The following is an 18,416-nucleotide window of genomic DNA, read 5'->3' on the forward strand; positions in this document are numbered from 1 at the left end:
GGAGCGCCGCGCCAGCCAACGCGCCCCAGACCAGTCCCTGAATGTTAAGGGCTGGCGCCCCGCACCTCTCAGAGCGCCAGGGACGTTAGTTCTCCCCATTCGTTCCCCAGTCCCCCACCTTTTAGTACTTGTTCCTTAGTAATGTACCTATGTTCCTAAGTTGATTCCAACACTCTAAGGTACATCTAAACATCATGAAATCATCCATAAACATGAGATCATGAACCTTGAATCCATAATCCAATTCAAGAAAAGTTAGGATCAAAGTCAAGAGAAGTTAAGAGTCAAGTCTAGAAGCTAAGAAGCAAGTCAAGCAAAGTTTTTAAAGTTTTCAAGAGTCTTTAACAAACGTTTTAACCTTGTTTTAAGACTTAAGTTTCAAGTTAAGTAAAGAGTTGAGTTCATTTCGCAAAAAGCTATTAGGGAACTAAGTATTCCCAAAGAGTTTATAAATGTTTTCACATTTGAGCAAGAAAAGGGAACATCGTTTCCAAGAGAGCTTTTAAGCTAAGTTTTTGAGTAATTATCTCAAACCAAAGAAAGAAGTTTTGATTTTAAATCATATGAGCTAAGTATATTTTGGGAGTAGTATTGAGCACCGATATGGGGATGCGAGTTCATACTAACTCAAGTCTCCATAAACCATGTAGCCATTATGGGTAGTAAAGGATCATACTTTTTAGATGACTCCTTAAGATTCTTTTAGCATAGACTAGTGGATCCACTAAGTTAAGTGTTCTATATGAACGCAAAGTATAGAACAGTTCTGGTAGCGTGGGTAAGACGATGTATCACTACTTAGACTCATAGTGGTAATTGTCGGTTAGAGAATCTCCCACATAAACTATATTACTAGATTATATGAGTAAAGTTGAGTTTGTTATTGCATTTCTTTAACGAACTAAGTTGCTTTTACTGTTTTGCAAAGCGTTTCATATATTGCATGTGTTTTATTGCTTTATTTTGAGTTAAGTTATTCATGAGTTGAGAAGAGCGAAGGTAAGTGTTTCTTTCATAATCTTTTCAAGCCTATGTATTGTTTAGCATTCCAACTCGCATACTCGTACATTCAATGTACTAATGCCAGTGGCGGTGTGTTTTTTGCACCCTTTTTGGCTTTAGGAAGAAGGAAAATAAGAATGATAGGAAGGGTTACAAAGAGTAGAAAGAGCATCATTTTTGTCTAATTATCTTGGTAGTCACTTGTTGTGTCTAATGTTTTTTTTTACCCTCCCTAGGAGCTCCCTCCCACCCCTTTTGCTCCCTTGGTGACTCGAACTCGCAACCTTCGAGTTGAAAGTGAGGGGTGCTTACCATCCGAGCAACTCCCGCTCGTCACTTGTTGTGTCTAATTATCTTGTGTTAAAAGACTTAATAAAGTCATCAAACTTTTCTCTTGAGGAGTTTAATTTCCACACCCAACAATATAAAAATTGTTTGGTCATGACCTAAACATATGGAATATTATCAAGGGAAAGTTACATATTTTGAAGCTCGATGAAAACTATTCACAATCGTTAATTAATATACATATGTTATACATTTGACGACTATTTTTTTTCGAAGGATAGCTATTTAAGTGAATTTTACTAGCTTTTCCGAAGCTATCCCTTAGAAATCATTTTATAACACTAGTTTTTTTTTTCTTTTTCTTTTTTTTGTAATTATGACATTGCACTTATCTTTTTTTCTTTTTCTGTTGTTTGTAACAAATCTTTTTAACTACTAATTATATACTTTTTTATTTACTCATAAGTAATTACTTGTTTATAGCTTGCTATTTTATGGAGCTAGTTAGGTACTAGATGCTTTTTCACCACAATTCAAGAATCTTTTCACGTAATTGTACTTACTCATGTTTTGTTTTTATGTAAGATCATTTCACAACCATATAATATATAGTTAAAAAATGGAAAATATGACATGTGAAATAATGGGAGTGGGAGACAGGTCACGATTCATGAAAGTAACACCACCAAAATTAAAAGAAATTAATCAAAGTTGTCGTCTACTCTAACTTAAATTAAAATTAGTGAATTTTTATTTTTATTTTATATATATATATAACGGTGGATTATCTACGTCTAGAAAAAAAATCAGTAAATTTATCTGATTATTTATGTAAAGATCCGAAAATATTATTGGCCACGAAAATTAAGGCTTGAAAATTGACCTTTAATTTGTCCTTAAGTAATCACGTTTTCCAGATATTTTGGAATTTAGATGCTACGTATAATAACAAGAGTGAGATGTGAGAGTTAATAGTCCAAAGATAAATAAGTGTCTAAAATTAGACAATAAAAATAAATAGATCAAAAGAGTATGATAATAATAAATCATAACTATATCATTTTTTTGAAAGTAAGAAGACAAATATGAATCTTTTCTGTTGTAAATTTTTTCAAATATATCGTAAGAAGTATGATTTACACCCTAATTAATCATTTAGTTTATCACATCAATATCTCTTTCACTAAAGAATATTATTAGCACAAGTTTGGTGCGTGTTAAAATTGGCTATTAATTAATTTGTCAAGAGACTCACACAGTCACACGTAATACTTTGTGCTTATTATTTGACAAATAATTTGTGGCCAAAAAGAAAAAAAAATTAAAGAAGGAGAGATAGATAAATGTTTCTTATAAAAGGTAGTGTTTGTGCCATATGGTATTACTTGTTGTATCTTAATAAATAGGTATGGGCTCCTTTAACTTTGATAGTGACATATGGACCGTGTTTGTTTGAATTTGAACGAATTAAAATAGATTGAATTAATAAATATGACATTAACCAAATATGTATGAAGTATCACTTTAAATTAAAACAGACTGAACAAAAATAGGCTAAACAATAAGTACGGATCATAGCCAATCCGTCCATTTTATAATTTGACCTTATTTTTGCAATATTTATTTGTAGTAGCAAATAAGAAACAAAGTTTTAATTATGCTAATTTATATATAAATAATTAAATATTATTCTTATACATCTCACCTAGAGCTGTCAAAATGGGCCGGCCCAACCCAACCCAATCCTAACGAGCTAAAAAGTTAAATGGGTTGGGACGGGCTGACCCTTTTAATTAAAGGGCCTATAAAATAGCAGTTCAACCCAGCCCTAAGTGGGCCACGGGTTGGCGCATCAACCAAAAAATGGACAACATTTCTCTCTTAGAAAGAATACGAACGTTGATGTCTAATGAACACGACATCAATACATACATAAATTCACTCATGAATTACACATACTTCAGTGGATATTTACAAAATAAAAACATAATAGCCAAGATACAACATTCATAAGATTCATCTGAACAAAAAACATTATATGATCACTATTTTCATAAACAAGACAATAAAGGAGAAGTGGAAAATTAGGTGTAAAAACAAAAGTAAAAGAGGTCAAAGATTCATAGTTATAATGGAGTAATGGACTTAGGCTAATAAGAAAATTTAGTGGGCTAATGACTCTAAAATGTAAAAGATATATAAAGAAGTTAGTCCTGATTTATATTGATATTTTAAAAATATTTATTGATAAAATCTTATCAAATAAAACACTACTTAAAATATATATAATAAATATTTTTAAAATTCACAGTCCACGGGCTGACCTCTGAGGCTTGCGGGTTGGGCCTACGAGGCCAGCGGGCCAAATGAGGCTAGGTTAAAAAGTCTCGTTCCTAAATGGGCTGAAAAAATTAAGTCCAATCTCATTTAATTCAAGGATTGGGTTGGGCCGACCTAGCGGGCCAAACCTATTTTGACAGCACTAATCTCACCTAATACGTCCTCCCAAGTGTTGGTTTGTGTTTGGGCTAACTTAATTTTAGACCAAACTCCAAATAGCCCATCAAAATAATCTTTCAAGCCCAATCCATTAAAAGGTGGGCAAGTAATTGAATGGGTTGAATCAATTTTGGCACTACTAGACTTACGTTAAATGTTTACAAGATATTAGGGGAGTACAAAACTGAATCGAAATTCAAATCAAACCGCAAATTGAGTCAAACAAAAAAAAAAGACCCGACTAGTGTTTAGTTTGACTTGGTTTGGTATTGGAAAAAAAATCGACTATATTTGGGTTGGTTTGGTTTTAACTAACAAAAATCAACCCGAGACCAAATCAATCCGACATTATATATGTAATTTCAAAATTTTATTTTATACATAAAAATATTTACTTTGATATAATTTTAAAATATTTCTTATACTATTTCATAGTTTTTATCTTTTAATATATTATTTCAAGTTTAAAACTTAGAATTCGAAATGGTCCAATAAAGATAATAGTTCATAGATGTTGATAATTATAATAAAACTTAAATCAAAATCAAATTAATACTAATGCAAAAGAAAATCAATTCAACACTAAGAATGACAATAATATTGAATATTTGTTCTTTAGTTTTACATTGGTTTAGACAATTAAAATACATAATCGAATTTTAATTTTCCTTAAATATTTAGTAATGTAACTTATACTTATTAAACTTATTTTAGCATGATTTAGTACTTTTAAATTATAATCATTTTCATTTATGACTTCGCAATAGTTATTTTATATGATGATTTCATTATTATTTTTTATTGAATATTTTTGTGTCATCAGTACTCATCTCATATTTTGTGTTATTTTTTTAAGAAACATCTTAGATAATTGTATTTTGGTTGGATTAAAGAAATATTTGGAGCACAAGTTAATTATATGTTTGTATGCAAACTTTATCGAAAAAATCCAAAAATCTGAAAAAAATATGAGATTTACTAGTTTGGTTTGATTTATAAATTATAAAAATCGACACAATGGTTTGGTTTGGTATTTGAAAAACCCGAACCAACCCGAGGTTGAAAAACCTGAAAAAATTCGAATTTTATTAGTTTGGTTTGGTTTATAAATTTAAATTTTTTACACAAATGGTTTGGTTTGATATTTGAAAAACCCGAACTAATCTGGTCATGTACACTCCTACCGGATATTATATTTGAACATCATTATTTAATTTGCATTTCTATTTATTATAGAACAAGTTTAAGTATTGTGATATTGAAAGTTTTATATGATTGAAGTTTCGATAAAAATGGTTAACCTTTAGCTATATGTCAACAAAAATGACTAAATGCAATTATATATGGCTGAAATTCAAACATACTAAAGTTATTTTAAAATGGATAGACTTATAAATATAAATCATAAACACGACTTAAATAGTAATTCCAAAATCAACCCTAATATCATAAACACGACTTAAATAGTAATTCCAAAATCAACCCTAATATCATAAACACGACTTAAATAGTAATTCCAAAATCAACCCTAAGCTCTCGTTATCTAAGCACATGCATGCAAGGAAAATAGGTTTCAATTTTTTTCTAAAAAGGGACTTTTTTTTTGTTACAAATAAATGAAACACATTTATTAATTTTCACTTTTCTAGATCATTTCCAGATAAATGATAATAATGAGCTATTTAATTGTTTTTTTTTAAAAATGAAACACATGCATAAGAATATAAAAGACTTGACAGATTTTATGACTCATTCCATGTGAATATTTTGACTATCTTATAATACATTGCATTTAAGTGGAAAACCAAGAAGGGAAAAACAAAATGGAATACCTTTTTGAAAGAGTTTACTTTTGTTCATATGAAATCCTCTATAAATCATTTAAATGTGTTTGGTATTAATTTATACTATAAGTTTAATTGAACACACAACTTTTTATTCAACTTACATATATTTAGTGAAAATCATGAAAAGTAATATAAATAGCATTTTTCAAAAATCTTATAATTTCCAAATTATAAAATTTAAATCTTAAATATGTCTTTCTGATATTACACTCTGTGTTTCAATGATGGATCTTATACTTTCAAATCTTATTTATGCATTTGATTGGGAATGCATAAAAAAATATGTTTTTTTTAAGTGAAATAATACAATGTGTTCTCGATTCAACAATTATATGTACCATATTATTGAGGCATAATTTGTTTTGGTTAAAGTTCCTAATCACAATTTTACTTTCATTGTTGAGCAAAACACATAAAATAAAATAAAAAAGTGAGGAAATGATTTTTTCAAAAGATATGTTATGTGTAAAAACCTTCTTCTTATAAATATAAAAATGACATAAACGTAAAAACAAATTTATTTAAAGCTATAAAATCAAATCTATACAATAACGTGCATATTACATAAATTATGACTAGAAGAGATGTAGCTAATCTAGAAATAATTTTTAGGGACAAGGCAAAGATCATTTTTCTTATGCATAGCAATTCCAGGCATGACATCTGTGTCAATATCTTCTTTCTTCATCCCACAAGGCAATTCCCAATCAAATGCATAAAGAAGGTTTGAAAGCATAAGATCCACCGTTGCAACACCAAGTGCAATACCTGTAGAGACGAATTCAAAACTTAAAATCTTTATAGATTAAAAACATGCAAGATTTTCACGTATAATATATAATAGTTCCATTGAATACCTGGACAACCTCTTCGGCCTGCTCCAAATGGAAGCAACTCAAAATCTTGGCCTTTGAAATCAATATCGCTATTCAAGAATCTCTCAGGCATAAATTCTTCTGGATTTTCCCATATTTCAGGATCCCTTGCAATCACCCAAGAGTTAACATGAATTATAGTTCCTGGCTGAATTTCATACCCTTCTAGTGTGGATTTTTTCATTGTTTCTCTTGGTATTAGCAGTGGAACTGGTGGATATAATCTAAATGTCTCTTTTATCACTGCTTTGAGATAAGGCATGTTTTGAACATCATCTTCATTCACAAAGCCTTTAGTCCCAATTGATTTTCTAATTTCTTCTTGAACTTTCTTCATGAATTTTGGATTCTTAATTAAGGCTGTCATTGCCCATACTACTGTAGCCGCGCTAGTGTCTGTTCCACCAACAAATATATTCTACAAAATAATCAAATCGAGAGGAAAATGAAAGTGATTGTTATAAAATAGTTGTGCATGCAAGTAAGTACTTGTGTGTATGAATTAAGCCTAAATTCGTAAATTTTGGAAATAGTTTTTTCTTATCTAATTATGTATACTATCAATATATATAACTTAAATTATATAATTGATCAATTACCATGAGAATTGCCTTTATGTTGTCCAAAGTGAGATCAATTGGAGTCAATTGCTCTTTCTTCAATTGTAGCAAAAGATCAATAATATCTCCTTCCATGGATTTTGGCTTACTGGAATTAAGATGTTGAATGAGATCTTCGTAGAACTCATCTAAATCTTTATAATTCTTTTCAAGTCTACTAATATTTCCAAATAATTTATCAAGCCAACCAAATAAAGGAAAATAATCAGTGAAAAAGAACCGCGCACTCATTTCTTGTGTCACAGCTAAAAGTTCATCAAATCTCCTCTTGTCATGTGCTTCTTCATCATACCTAATACCAAAAGCAACTCTACAAATAATAGTACTTGTTAGTGAAATCACTAAATTACTCAAATTTGTAATTTGGGAAGCAGTTGCTTGTTGGGATATTTTCGTAATCATTCTAGATACTTCATCTTCATGAATCGGACTAAAAGATTGTACTTTTTTGAGATTGAACAAATGAACAACACAAGCTTTTCGCATTTCTCTCCAATAGTCATTGTAAGGCGCAAATGCAATATCATGGCCATTGTAAGACAATTTTTGTTGGCCAAAAAAAGAAGGTCTACTACAAAATGTTAAATCTTGTATTTTTAACACTTCTTTTGCTAATTTTGCTGAAGAAATTACAACTATTGGAGTTGAACCAAGTTTTAGTGAAAATATTTTTCCATATTTCTTGGCTAGTTTCGAAAAATAAATATGAGGGGTTAAATCATCGTATTGATGCAAATTCCCAATAAATGGTAACCCTATAGGACCAGGTGGCATAACATTTTTCCTACCCTTTTTGGCTAGGAAATTGAGTACAATAGGAAGAGTTACTAAGAGAATAAAAATTATGATAATCATTTTTTTCTAGTTATATGATATCATATATATCTCAAATATATTTCTATATATAGACCTTGTATTAAACTGTTAACCTTTTCATTTCTAACCCAACTTAAATGATTAAAATGGTACGGCAGTGAATTTTTCAGAAAAATATTTCAATTTTTCTTTTGCCTTCTTGGTTATCCACTTGTGTATGATTTAAAGTCAAAATATTAATATGGAATTAGTCATGAAAATGTGTGTCATGCATAATTATTTGAATTAACGTACATTTTTTAAATTTCTTAAGTGACGTGATCCTTTTAAAGCTAATTTTCTGTTACTTCTACGCATGTACTTAATAATGAGAGTTTGTTCGACTTGTTCCCATTTAATCATTGAACATATGTTCAAGTTCACATTGGAGCCCGACTAAATTCAAATTTACGCGAGAAGTCTCATATTGGGGTAAAGCGCTCCTAATTACAAAGGCGACTCCATACACACAAGGACTCAAACTCAAAATATCTGCTTAAGAATGAAGGAGTACTTACCACTCTACTACAATCCTTGTTGGTTAACTCTATTAAGTTTCCTTGTTGGTTAACTCTATTAAGTTTGGTACGGGTTAATGATTCATTCATTTTAATTCGCTTAAATTTTTATTTAATTAATTAATCAAAAAATCAAGTCTATGCAGGTATTGTACTTGGTGTTGCAATGGTAGAGCCGTACACTAGTATCAAATCTTCTTTTATTGAAAATTGCCTTATGGAATGAAGATAAAAGATATCAACACAAACATTTATTCTGAACAATCACCCCTCACGTGCAGGTCTGATTCTTTTTTCATGGATCAAATATGTGGAAATTCTTTTAAATTTGGATGGCGGTGAAATAACACATTTTTATTATTTAATTATATTCTCAATACCTCTCCCTTACCAACTTTATAAATAGTAAATGTAACTCCCCTTTTCGATTTTATGAATTAAATCAAACCAAAGAAAATTCTCGAAATTAATAGACAGCTTGTTCTTTGAGTTTATAATATGTTAAAATTTTTTTATCAAACATTAATTATTCTAAGTGAAGCGCTAAATGGCAGAAAGTTTAGCTAGAATTTGGCTCGAAAATTAAAAAAATTAAAATATTTTTTTTATGTTAAAATAAATTGATGTTTTTTCTATATTTTAATTAAAATGTATTAAAGTTAAAAGAATAAAAATATTTAAAATAATAAAATAATATAAATAAAATATTATTCTAATCAAATTTTCTGGCCAAAAAGATTTTTCCTTATTCAAAATAGTGTTGTGCTAATCTCGAAAGAAGATATTCATATAAGTTTCATTCAAAAGTAATCATGAGTAATATAAACAAGGATTTATTGAAAGCATTTTTGTTTGTCGTGTTGAACAATATTTATATAGTTTAATTAATTTTATATGCAAATTAAATGGATCCACTAAAGTTGAGTATAATTAAGTGATTTGATGTAATGAGAAGGTGACCCTTAAGATGGTACGAATATAATTAAGTTATTTATATGCAATTAAAAAAGAAAAATTGACTTGATTTTATGATGTGTAGGTACATAAATAAATATTTTTTATCTTATGCATGATTGTATGTTTAATTTATCCAATTTAAAGCATATTTGAATTGACTTAAAAGTTGGTCAAATATATTTTTAAGTTATTTTCAATTTTTGGAAGTGTTTGACATAATTAAAACTAAGTTAAAACAAATTTAAAATGACTTAAAAAGTTAAAAACCTAGAGTAGCTATATTTTTTTTACTTAAAAGCATTTTCAGTCAATCCATACGAACTCTTAGTCTAATATATTTAAGAGTTTGCTTTGTAGATGATACATATCTTGATATTTTCCTTAGCTTACGGATGTGGGACTTAATAAAGACCATGAAAGGAAACCAAATACCCCTAATCCCATCTAAGTGGGGCTGGGGTATGCTCATGATCGTACATCTGAAGAGTGAACAATATAAAATGGGAGGTCCAACATTGAAAAAAATAAATTGGAATTAGTATGACTCTGATATTATGATTAAAAAATAAATATTAGACCTAACTCGATCCCAAAAACTTGTTTAGAAGGGGAAGATTACTCAAAATTAGGGGTGTACATAACCGGGTTGGTTCGGGTTTTTCAAATATCAAATCAAACTATTTGTGTTAGATTTTTAAATTTATAAACCAAAGAAATTTTTTGAAATTAATAGACAGCTTGTTCTTTGAGTTTATAATATGTTAATTTTTTTTTATCAAACATTAATTATTCAAAGGGAAGTGATAAATGGCCAGAAAAATTTGGCTAGAAAATTAAAAAATTATAATATTTTTTTTTAATTTTAAAAAACATAGATGTTTTTTCCATATTTTAATTAAAATATATTAAAATTAAAGGGATAAAAATAGTTAAAATGATAAAATAACATAAGAAAAAAATATCATTTTAATTAAATTCTAGCCAAAAAGATTTTTTCATATTCAAAATAGTGTTGTACTAATCTCGAAAGAAGATATTCATATACGTTTCATTCGAAAGTAATCATGAGTAATATAAACAAGGATTTATCGAAAGCATTTTTGTTTGTCGTATTGAACAATATTTATATGGTTTAATTAATTTTATATACAAATTAAATGGATCCACTAAAGTTGATTATAATTAAGTGATTTGATGTAATGAGAAGGTGACCCTTAAGATGGTACGAATATAATTAAGTTATTTATATGCAATTAAAAAGGAAAAATTGACTTGATTTTATGATGTGTAGGTATATAAATAAATATTCTTATCTTATGCATGATTATACGTTTAATTTATTCAATTTAGAGCATATTTGAATTGACTTAAAAATTGGTCAAATATATTTTTAAGTTATTTTCAATTTTTGGAAGTGTTTGACATAATTAAAAATAAGTTAAAACAAATTTAAAATGACTTAAAAAGTTAAAAACCTAAAGTAGCTATATTTTTTTTTACTTAAAAGCATTTTCAGTCAATCCATTCGAGCTCTTAGTCTAATATATTTAAGAGTTTGCTTTGTAGATGATACATATCTTGATATTTTCCTTAGCCTACGGATGTGGGACTTAATAAAGACCATAAAAGGAAACCAAATACCCCTAATCCCATCGAAGTGGGGCTGGGGGTATGCTCATGATCGTACATCTGGAGATTGTACAATATAAAATGGGAGGTCCAACATTGAAAAAAATAAATTGGAATTAGTATGACTCTGATATTATGATTAAAAAATAAATATTAGACCTAACTCAATCCCAAAAACTTGTTTAGAAGGGGAAGATTACTCAAAATTAGGAGTGTACATGATCAGGTTGGTTCGGGTTTTTCAAATATCAAACCAAACTATTTGTGTCGGATTTTTAAATCTATAAACCAAATCAAAACAAAAAAAAATTTCGAAATTAATAGACAACTTGTTCTTTGAGTTCATAATATGTTAATTTTTTTTTTTATCAAACATTAATTATTCAAAGGGAAGTGATAAATGGCCAGAAAGTTAGGCCAGAATTTGGCTAAACACTTAAAAAAATATAATATTTTTTTTATTTTAAAATAAATTGATGTTTTTCCATATTTTAATTAAAATGAATTAAAGTTAAAAGGATAAAACTATTTAAAATGATAAAATAACAAAAAAAAAATATCATTCTGATTAAATTCTGGCCAAATTTTCTGGCCAAAAAGATTTTTCCTTAGTCAAAATAGTGTTGTACTAATCTCGAAAGAAGATATTCATATACGTTTCATTCGAAAGTAATCATGAGTAATATAAACAAGGATTTATCGAAAGCATTTTTGTTTGCGTATTGAACAATATTTATATGGTTTAATCAATTTTATATACAAATTAAACGGATCCACTAAAGTTGAGTATAATTAAGTGATTTGATGTAATGAGAAGGTGACCCTTAAGATGGTACGAATATAATTAAGTTATTTATATTCAATTAAAAAAGAAAATTTGACTTGATTTTATGATGTGTAGGTATATAAATAAATATTCTTATCTTATGCATGATTGTACATTTAATTTATCCAATTTAGAGCATGTTTGAATTGACTTAAAAGTTGGTCAAATATATTTTTAAGTTATTTTCAATTTTTGGAAGTGTTTGACATAATTAAAAATAAGTTAAAACAAATTTAAAATGACTTAAAAAGTTAAAAACCTAAAGTAACTATATTTTTTTTTTACTTAAAAGCATTTTCAGTCAATCCATTCGAGCTCTTAGTCTAATATATTTAAGAGTTTGCTTTGTAGATGATACATATCTTGATATTTTCCTTAACGTACGGATGTGGGACTTAATAAAGACCATAAAAGGAAACCAAATACCCCTAATCCCATCGAAGTGGGGTTGGGGGTATGCTCATGATCGTACATCTGGAGAGTGTACAATATAAAATGGGAGGTCCAACATTGAAAATAATAAATTGGAATTTGTATGACTCTGATATTATGATTAAAAAATAAATATTAGACATAACTCAATCCCAAAAACTTGTTTAGAAGGGGAAGTTTACTCAAAATTAGGAGTGTACATGACCGGGTTGGTTCGGATTTTTCAAATATCAAACCAAACCATTTGTGTCAGATTTTTAAATCTATAAACCAAATCAAACCAATAAAACTCTGGTTTTTCAACCTCAGTTTTTTTTGGTTTTTTTCGGTTTCTTTCGGATTTTTGAGTTTTTCCGGTAAAGTATTAATACAAACATATAATTTACTTGTACTTCAAATATTTCTTTAGTTCTACCAAAATACAACTATCTAAGGTGTTTCTTAAGAAAATAACACAAAATATGATATGAGTAATGACACTAAAATATCCAACAAAAAAATAATAATAATGAAATCGCGTAAAACAAATATTGCAAATTAACAAGTCATAATGAAAATGATCATAATTTAAAAGTACTAAATCATGCTAAAATAAGTTTAATAAGTATTAGTTACATGACTAAATATTAAAGGAAATTAAAATTAGATTATGTATTTGAATTGTCTAAACCAATGTAAAATCAAAGAACAAATATTCAATATTATTGTCATTCTTAGTGTTGAATTGATTTTCTTTTTGCATTAGTATTTATTTGATTTTGATTTAAGCTTTATTATAATTATCAACATCTGTGGACTATAATCTTTATTGAACCATTCAGAATTCTAAGTTTCAAACTTGAAATAATATATTAAAAGATAAAAACTATGAAAAAGTATAAGAAATATTTAAAAATTATATCAAAGTAAATATTTTTGTGTATAAAATAATTTTTTTAAATTATATATATAATGTCGGGTTGGTTTGGTCTCGGGTTGTTTTTTTTTAGTTAAAACCAAACCAACCCAAATATAGTCGATTTTTTTTTTCAATACCAAACCAAGTCAATCCAATCACTAGTCGAGTTTTTTTCTCGGTTTGTGATTTGGTTCGGTTTTCGATTCGATTTTGTACACCCCTACTCAAAATCATATAAGGGGGTCAAGGACCTCTAATACCCCCGATGTAAGATTCCAACAAAGTCTATATACAAGTTCAGTTATATACTCCGTAACTTTTGTTCAAATAATATATTAATATTAAGAACTTCATCAAATATATATATATATATATATACTAAATTTAAAAACCAGTTATGAAAACTTAAAATTATTATACAAATTCTGAACCCATAAATTTAAAATGTTGGCGGTACCTCTGAACCCATTAAATCAAGAGATCAAATAGGACGTGATATATAATTTCAAACTTGAGCCCCTTATGTCCTAACAAAAATGAATTCAATAATTAAAGTTTATGAGTTTTTACAAGAACTTCAAGTTGATAATATAAATCTACAATATATATATATATATATATATATATATATATCCAACCTTCTAGATCTGCGACCGCAATAATACCCTAAATATGTGTCTATCCATTGTGAATTTGGTTGTATTATGCGCAGTAGAAGACGTATATATCCAAGTTTGCAAACGTTTTTCATATAAACTTATCCAACTAATCTAAAGATAGATAACATAATTGATGCGTGTCTAATTTTGCCAAATTCTTTATATGCGCTAAACCTATTTACGTAATGAGCGCTTTATAATTATATGGAGAAACTTACTGAAATATGAGCCAAAAAGGTCTAACAATCTATCGTAAATTCAGGTGTTCAATTGAAGTAGACAAAGTTATAATTCGAACATCTACATCAAATTTACTAAAAAAATTTAAAGGAAAATTTATAATTGAACTAATCAATTCTACCACTCATTAAATAATTGCAAAAAATAATAATTTAAGCTTAAAAAATGAAAATTTATTCGTAACCACAATTTGTTCAAGAAGATAATTATAAAACTGCAAGGTATTAAAAATTTGTATCTTACTAAAAACAATGTGTTAGGAGATAATAACTACTTTCTTAAAGAACATGAATTAAAAAAACCAAAGAATTCTATGCATATCCAAAATTGTTCGGCTAAATCTGATATGAGCCCAGAGGCGGAATCATGTGGAAAGGTCGGGTATATGGGTATCCGTTAACTTTTAAAAGTTATGTATATTATGTATTAAGTGTGGTAAAATCAAATTTAACTCGTTCAAACCATCCAACCCGTTTTGATCCAAGCAATTTGAGTTGAGTTGAATCTTGACCCGATTAATGTCTTAACTCATTGTAACCCACTCAAATTTAATCTGACCCGCTCAATTACTACCCTTACTCTAAACTCTGAAGACAATCATATATTTTAAAAGCATGCTCTAGCCCTTGGAGCTCGGGCACGTGATCTGAGTTGGAGTCCTGACTATATTATTCTTTATGTCATTTAATTTATATATTAGTACTATATCAATTTTATGAATATTTACACAAACTTTTAGATGAGATGATAATATATCTGATATTGCTTTAACTAATATAATGTATATATATTTTTTTATGATATATCATTATCTTCAAATCACGAATCTGGCTCTGCATGGTGAATCCTTTGGATGCATACGATGACAGAGTTTGCTCAATACTAGCTTTATTTTATTACATTAGAATCACTAAATTATCTTTTGTAATGGATAAGTCATCAGACACCTTTTACTTAAGTATCATGAAACATTAATAAAATATTTTAATTTATTTTTATAGAAAGTCATTTAATTTTGTTTAAATATCATACAAAGTGTCACTCAATTTCTGCGATACTTAGATGAGAATTCGTGATATTTCTATAGTAAAAAAATAATTTAGTAATTTTCATGACACACTTAGGTGTATTTGAGCAACTTTTTCTATAGAAAATCATTTTGTAACTTTTGTACTATAGAGTGAAAATTATATAACTATCCATGAAACTCTACTTGCTTTGCTATCATATGAAATTGTGTGACTATTCATCTAAAAATTTATAAATTGTATAGAAATAAGATATTTTTATTTACTTAATTATATTATCAACACTAAGAAATCGTATTTAAGCAGAAAGTCTAGAACATTTAAAAAGGTTATGTCATTGCATACTTATACATCTTTAAGATTAAATTGTGATGTCATTCTCAAATATCACTACATTCAATTGAACAAAAAAATGTGTATAAAAGCAACTCAATAGAAGATCTATTTATAGGTTACATTTGAAGTTGCATTTGGCAGTGACAACAAAACCATGATGTTCTTTATATTTTTAGTAGTTTTTCCTATTATTCTCATTTTTCTTCTTCACAAAACCAAAGTAAGTAGAAATACCAATCTACCACCAGGTCCTTTAGGTTTGCCAATCATTGGAAATATGCATCAATATGATAGTGTAACTCCTCATATCTATTTTTGGAAACTTTCTAAAAATTATGGAAAAATATTCTTATTGAAATTTGGTTCTACTCCAGTAGTTGTAATTTCTTCAACAAAATTAGCAAAAGAAGTAATGAAGACACAAGATTTAGCATTTTGTAGTAGACCCTCTACTCTTTGCCAACAAAAATTGTCTTACAATAGTCATGACATAGTGTTTTCACCTTATAATGACTATTGGAGAGAAATTAGAAAACTTTGTTTACTTCATTTATTTAGTCTCAAGAAAGTACAATCTTTTAGTCCGATTCGTGAAGATGAAGTCTCAAGAATGATCAAGAAAATATCTCAACAAGCTGCCGCTTCACAAATTACCAATTTGAGCAATATAGTGATTTCCCTTACAACTACAATTATTTGTAGAGTTGCTTTTGGTATTAGGTTTGATGAAGAAGCACATGAAAAGAGGAGATTTGATGAACTTATAAATGAGTCTCAAGATATTCTGGCTAGCTTCTTTGTCTCTGATTTTTTTTCTTCTTTAAGTTGGATTGATAAATTTACTGGATTGAAAAACAAACTTGAGAAGAATTTCAAGTGTTTGGATGAATTTTATGAAGAACTCATTGAGCAACATCGCAATCCCAATAGGCCAAAATCCATGGAAGGAGATATGATTGATATTTTGCTACAATTGAGGAAGGAGCAATCAACTCAAATCAATCTCACTTTGGACAACATAAAAGCAATTCTCATGGTAATTAATTATACTTAAATGTATATATGAATTAACAATTTGAATTTTAAATAAAATACATATCTCTCATCTCTGTTATTTTCCTGTTAACTTAAATGTTTTTGTAGAATTTATTTCTTGCTGGGACAGACACTAGCGCAATTACAGTAATTTGGGCCATGACTGCCTTGATGAAGAACCCGGAAGCCATGAAGAAAGTTCAAGAAGAAGTTAGAAAATCAATGGGGAAAAAAGGCATTGTAAATGAAGATGATACTCAAAATATGTCTTATCTCAAAGCGGTAATAAAAGAGACATTTAGATTGTATCCACCAGCTCCAATCCTAGTGGCAAGAGAGACAATGCAAAATTCAATACTAGAAGGGTATAATATTCCACCAAAAACAACAATTCGTGTAAACTATTGGGCTATTGCAAGAGATCTTGAGTACTGGAAAAATTCAGAAGAATTTATACCCGAGAGATTCTTGAATAGTAACATTGATTTCAAGGGTCAAGATTTTGAATTTATCCCATTTGGAGCAGGGCGGAGAGGTTGCCCAGGTATTCAATGTCGAATATATATATATATATATATAAAATTCATACAATTATAAGTTCAATTGAACTCACAATTGTTATATAGAATTTTCACATAGACTATACATGAAAAATATGAAAATTAAGTACTGGTAGAAATATAGTTTTTATCATATTTTCAAAAAAAACTCAAAATTTTGAATTCGTCTCTCTACAGGTCAAGCACTTGGTGTTGCAACAGTGGATCTTTTACTATCAAACCTTCTATATGCATTTGATTGGGAGTTGCCTTTTGGGATGAACATAGAAGATATTGACACAGAGAGTTTACGCGGAATTACTATGCATAAGAAAAATGATCTTTGCCTTGTCCCTAAAAATTATATGTAGACTATTTTAGTGATATGCGGAATAGAATGTAGAATAAAAATATGAATATTAGGAAGAGTGTTTCCCCCTTTCCAATTCTTATAAGTAGTAATGTAATTGCCTTTTTTGAGATGAATATTATAAAAGCTTATGTTTAATTTTTTAAAATTATGTTTTGAACAATATTTGCTATTGATGAGTAGTTTGGCCTATTTTTGTTTAATAAGCACTCAAAAGGGTATAAATTAAAAATCTACTTATTATAGTTTCACGACAAAAATAAATCAAGGAAACTTCTTCTTCTTTTTTGCTAATAAGGATATTCATATAAAGTATTGTATTATTTTTGGACAAAAAAGGATTATTATATATTGAAAGAATTCTAGTTTTTTTTTTTAAATGCAATTACATCATATTAAACAACCCTCTCTACCTCCTAAGGTAAGGTCTTGTATAATTAGTGTTCCTTAGAAAAAAAGATTACTTTGAGTTTAAATTCAACGATAAGGAATTTATTATTGAAACAAGTTTATATATGAATACCTATCCTTCTTGTGCTCTACTTTGCTTTGCTAATTTACAAGGTAAGGATCCATGTCAAATTCCCCATTACTCCAAGATGGATTTACATTTTAAAAAGAAAAAAGAAAAAAAATGGCAAACATAAAAAAATACGACCATATATTAAACACGGATAACAAACAAAAGCATACATTATTAATTAATTTATATGTTGGAGTTCGGTATTGTTTAATTTCTAGTATTAATTTCTAGGAACAAAGCACAAAGGTTCTTTCTTATGCATAGCAAGTCCGGGCAAAACATTTGTTTCAATGTCTTCTCTTTTCATTCCACAAGGTAACTCCCAATCAAAATCGTAAAGAAGATTGGAAAGTACAAGTTCCACAATTGCCACACCGAGTGCCATACCCGGGCACCTTCTTTCTGTCTGCTCTAAATAGAATCAACTTAAAATTTTAGCC

At 28.4% G+C, this 18,416-nt stretch overlaps 3 protein-coding genes across 3 annotated transcripts in view; 1 reads left to right on the forward strand and 2 right to left on the reverse strand.

Annotated features, from left to right (window-relative positions):
• Positions 1-18,416, reverse strand: part of LOC125808806 (6,7,8-trihydroxycoumarin synthase-like) — a 61,573-nt gene that overhangs the window by 7,834 nt on the left and 35,323 nt on the right. The gene's annotated exons all lie outside the window — the stretch shown is intronic.
• Positions 6,225-7,986, reverse strand: LOC125808801 (6,7,8-trihydroxycoumarin synthase-like). The gene is made up of 3 exons (XM_049488462.1): positions 7,111-7,986; positions 6,494-6,929; positions 6,225-6,404 (listed from the first exon to the last, which is right to left on the reverse strand). The coding sequence occupies exons 1-3, from the start codon at positions 7,984-7,986 to the stop codon at positions 6,232-6,234; spliced, it is 1,485 nt and encodes a 494-aa protein (XP_049344419.1). The 3' UTR covers positions 6,225-6,231.
• LOC125808805 (6,7,8-trihydroxycoumarin synthase-like) lies at positions 15,664-17,454 on the forward strand. The gene is made up of 3 exons (XM_049488465.1): positions 15,664-16,545; positions 16,653-17,088; positions 17,282-17,454. Exons 1-3 carry the CDS (start codon positions 15,664-15,666, stop codon positions 17,452-17,454), a joined length of 1,491 nt encoding a protein of 496 aa, XP_049344422.1.

Source organism: Solanum verrucosum, unplaced genomic scaffold, assembly GCF_900185275.1.
Source record: "Solanum verrucosum unplaced genomic scaffold, falcon-dt-bn FXZP01000218.1, whole genome shotgun sequence".
NCBI lineage: Eukaryota > Viridiplantae > Streptophyta > Magnoliopsida > Solanales > Solanaceae > Solanum > Solanum verrucosum.